The sequence below is a fragment of the Melanaphis sacchari genome, unplaced genomic scaffold (genome assembly GCF_002803265.2).
Source record: "Melanaphis sacchari strain LSU unplaced genomic scaffold, SCAv2.0 Contig179_pilon_pilon, whole genome shotgun sequence".
NCBI lineage: Eukaryota > Metazoa > Arthropoda > Insecta > Hemiptera > Aphididae > Melanaphis > Melanaphis sacchari.
Window position 1 is genome coordinate 10,470 of NW_020270848.1, and position 4,325 is coordinate 14,794.

Genomic DNA, 4,325 nt, shown 5'->3' on the forward strand with positions numbered 1-4,325 from the left:
TTTCATATCTTATATTTTTATATATATACAAATTGTACCACGATTGTTTAGATCGTGTTTGGTCGAATATTATTATTATTATTTCTTATTATTCTTATTATTATTATTATCACCACGACGAAAGTGATTGTGATATCTGTTAGTCTATTATCAATCATTGTATAAACAGTCAACACTTCGTCGTTGGTGATACGTTAATTTATACGTTGTCATATTATAATTGTGTAATCCATACTTTACATACAACTCGAATGTTTATATTTTGTATGGTCACCTCTCTTTAAGCAATTATCCACGGTTATTCCTAGTTCATCTTTCGGTGGTGTAGTCATCGAGGCCGACCACAGATTCGTAGGAGCCTCGTGGCTAAACAACCATATTGTACTTTAATTTTTGCAATTTAATCAATTTAAAGAATAACATTTAAAATACATGAACAAGGATTATTTTGTTGATAAAATTTTAATTTGTTATTGATTTTTATGCTATTTAATTTCTAAAGAACTTAACAACTTACATATTTATGTATACATTGCACATTATCTTTAAGTCATATGTTTAAAAAACATTATCTATTTATACAATATTTTCAATAATAAAAAAATAAAATAATAATAATTAAACAATATAAAACTATTCATTAAATATAATATTTAATCTGAATTTTAAAGATAGATATTTGACATTTAATAAAAATTTTATGATAGATCATTATTTATAATTAAAAAGAATACAATAAAATACTATAGTCCGAGATACAAAAATTGGTCCATAACATCAGTACCACTCCATGATTGGCAAATTTGCTTGAAGGTGATTAAATCAAGGGGTCAAGTGTCGCTGGCATAATAATCCGACGGACTAGTCAGTCTCCGTAACATAACGTAAGATGTTAGACATGAGTTCTTAAACTAGTTACCCTGCATGTGTTGAATTTATAAAGTTTAGAAGTATAAAATGTCTGGTATGTTCACAATGAGTTCAATAACTAAAGTGAATCATAAGAATAATACATATTTGAATAAACTAATTTCATATTTAAAAATAATGTCAATTATTCTTACCATTAAGATGGTCATTGGTGCAAAATTTCGTTTGTTAAACTGATGGATTAGTTTTTTTTTTTTTATAGCTTCTTGAGTATTAGAGCATTATTAGTGAAAGATAATGTTTAGTCAATGATAATATAATAAATAATTATATGAATGTAATTACAGCACATACTTCAAATATATATATGTCCTGACTAATTTATTTTTACGTTACTAACAAAAAACCTTTAATTATGTTAAACATTAATGAAATAAAATAATATATTTTTAAAAACTGCTATTTTCTATTAATTCAAAAAACAGTAGTCATTGAATCCTAGTATGTCTAGCATTATTTTTAATTTTAATTTAGAATGCATCTTATGTCCCTCATCAAAAGAATGGTTAAAATAATAATAATTGCATATTCCAAAGCTGATTATTTAGTGAGCAAAATCATTGTACCATATTCAACAGTTTACAAGAACAAATAACTCACTTTAGAGTGTTTAGACAACTTCAATTATACCAAATCTCAGTAAAAATATCATTGGACATAAACATTTATTTATAAAATATTGATTTTTTTATCATGAGTTTATAACGTCCATAATAAAAGAATCTATATCTTCTGCATCAACATTTACATCTACTAATTTTTTTACTGTTAATTCATATGCAATCAATTGTCTAAATGATTTCATATGTCTTTGAGAAAAGTTGAACGCTGCATCCCTTGCTAAATATTCAGCATAAGTACATACAAATACTCCACAATCATGTCCATTTTCTTGGTAAGGGATATCTGATACAGTTACCATTTTCCAATTTTTAGTACATAATGAAGATCCTATTGTTTCTAAATATTGTTCATTTAAATATTGGAATATATTATACTGAACTTCAAGATTATGTCTTTTAAGACTATCATAATATTGAATTTGTTTTAATTCAAAGTTTACACATACCAAGACCCAATGATTACAATTTTGTAAGTGTATAGGAAATAATAGTTTTTTCTTTGAAAACACATCAATTTTTCGAACCCATCTTTTAACCATATTAAAACCTCTTGTAATAAGTGCAAAATAAAAATGTGTGTTATACACATATACATTTGAATAGCGCTTATTGATCAGATCCATGTAATCATTTATAACAGTATCATTCAAATAAAATTGTGTAATTGAAAAACCTCCGTCACTGTTCATACTTAATAGGTATTAAGTACTTTTCTATAAACTAAAATTAAAAAAAAAAAAAAATAATTAATATACAATTTAATTGTTATATAATTGTTAAAACTAAATGTATTACTAATGGTTAAAAATAATAAAGTATAAAAATGTAAATTATTTAAAATAAAATATAATAATTTTTAATGTATATTATAATATGTGTCTTACAAAAAATTCAATATATTAAAATATTTATCAGTCATCGTGGTTACTCCACTAATATATTATCAACAATATGAATTTGATTATTCATATTTTTTTTATTATATAAGTAATATGCCTGAATTATATTCAGTATATTTTTACATCTATTGTCTAATTGTATAGAATAATTTGTTTTTAGACCAAGAAGTATGAAATGCTAGCATTAGCAGACTATAGGAGATGGCAGACTATGGATAGACTTGTATGAGCTTAAGCTAATTTTTGATGTTTTAACTACTTGTTTAACACACTTGAAGATAATGCTCTTTAAATAATTACCAAACTGTTAACTATAAATATGAATAAAATATGCAAATAAAAGTTGTTAATGATGTCTATTTTATATGCTATATAAATGATCTGTGTACGTAAAGGTTGTCCATCAAATATAAATTTTATAGATGGTTATTAAAAAAACTCATTGATATAAAAAATTATCACAAAGCTTAATCTTTTTATAAATATTAATATAACCAAAATAATAGGTATATTTAATGAAATTTTAAAGTTTTATTATCAGAATACTCACAATTCACTATAATAAATTTGATAAAACTATAAGCATAATTATTTGTCAGCCTTTTAATAAATACAGACAATAGTAAATAGATTTCATAACAGAGATCATTGATCTACAAAAAAATATACATAATTAAGTACTTTCAGACTTATTAAAACAAAAGAACTTAATTTAAAGATTTTTTCTGCTATCATGTCAGTTCTACACTTCTTGAATTTTATAAAAAAAAAAAAAAAATACTATGCTATATTGTTAATGCTTTATTATATAAATTGTAATACTGCAATCAATAATAATAATAAAAAAATACCTCAATAAAGTATTTTCAATATTTTAAAAACACAAATCAATTAAATTGTTCTATAATTTCCCTAAACTGCATAATTTATAAAATTCTATAAAAATAATGTTTATTTAAATAAAATCTAGTTAATATATTTAAAAGAAAACAATTCATAACTGAGGTTACTAAAGCTTAAGTTGAATATTTTCAGAATAATTAAAAAACAATAAAATAAATACAATATAACAGATCTGTACAGTATTCATACAGAAATATAATTATTTCAAATTATTAAAATAATATTATTAATTATTTTACCAATAGTACAAGATAAATATACAGTTTATAATAAGTAAATCAATAATACATATTTAAATTAATAACTAGCTATCAAACATGGTCACAATCTATAAAAAATAATAATTTTAACATTTGATCATAGAATATGGATTGATAATGTGTAATAAAATTTAATGATCAAATCTGTATTAACAGAAAACACTGAATTTTATTTTGTCTGAAGACCAATTATTAGATACTATTATTTTTATTTTTCATTAATAAAAAGTTTAAGGATACTTATTGTTAAACTACTATTACAATTATTATAACTATAAAAACTAATCTCTATCTTACTATTTTATGTAATAGAAGTGGACCTCAAGCGATGAAAAATTTTCGTCTGGTTTAGTCAAATAAGACAAATCAATTAAATTAGTCTTTGTCATCAGCTCTTGTTTCAAAAACTTTATTATTATTAACCTCTTGATGCATCTTGGCACATATGATGCCATCAACTAAAATCATATATTTATGCGTTCTCGATATCGTTAACACGTGGTTTTTTCTGTTGGTCACACTGTCAATATATAAGTGTGATAAAAAAATATCATTCGGTCATGCAATAATTAAAATAAAAATATTTGGACCTCGTATCTATTAAATTACCAAAGTTATAATATTTCAAAATATACAACATAATGATAACACGGAACGTTCGAGTATTATTAATTCAAACTTACTTTAAATTGTGATAACAAAATAGTGCG

General features: G+C 23.0%; 1 protein-coding gene across 1 annotated transcript; it reads right to left on the minus strand.

Moving 5' to 3' along the window:
- Positions 1–1,283: 1,283 nt before the first annotated feature.
- LOC112592574 (sentrin-specific protease 1-like) lies at positions 1,284–4,180 on the minus strand. The gene is made up of 2 exons (XM_025336678.1): positions 3,913–4,180; positions 1,284–2,273 (listed from the first exon to the last, which is right to left on the minus strand). Exon 2 carries the CDS (start codon positions 2,240–2,242, stop codon positions 1,622–1,624), a length of 621 nt encoding a protein of 206 aa, XP_025192463.1. The 5' UTR covers positions 2,243–2,273; positions 3,913–4,180; the 3' UTR covers positions 1,284–1,621.
- Between the last annotated feature and the right edge of the window lie 145 nt (positions 4,181–4,325).

Coding starts and splice junctions, on each gene's coding strand:
- LOC112592574 (XM_025336678.1), bottom strand. CDS start 2,242: ATGAACAGTGACGGAGGTTTTTCAATTACACAATTTTATTTGAATGAT.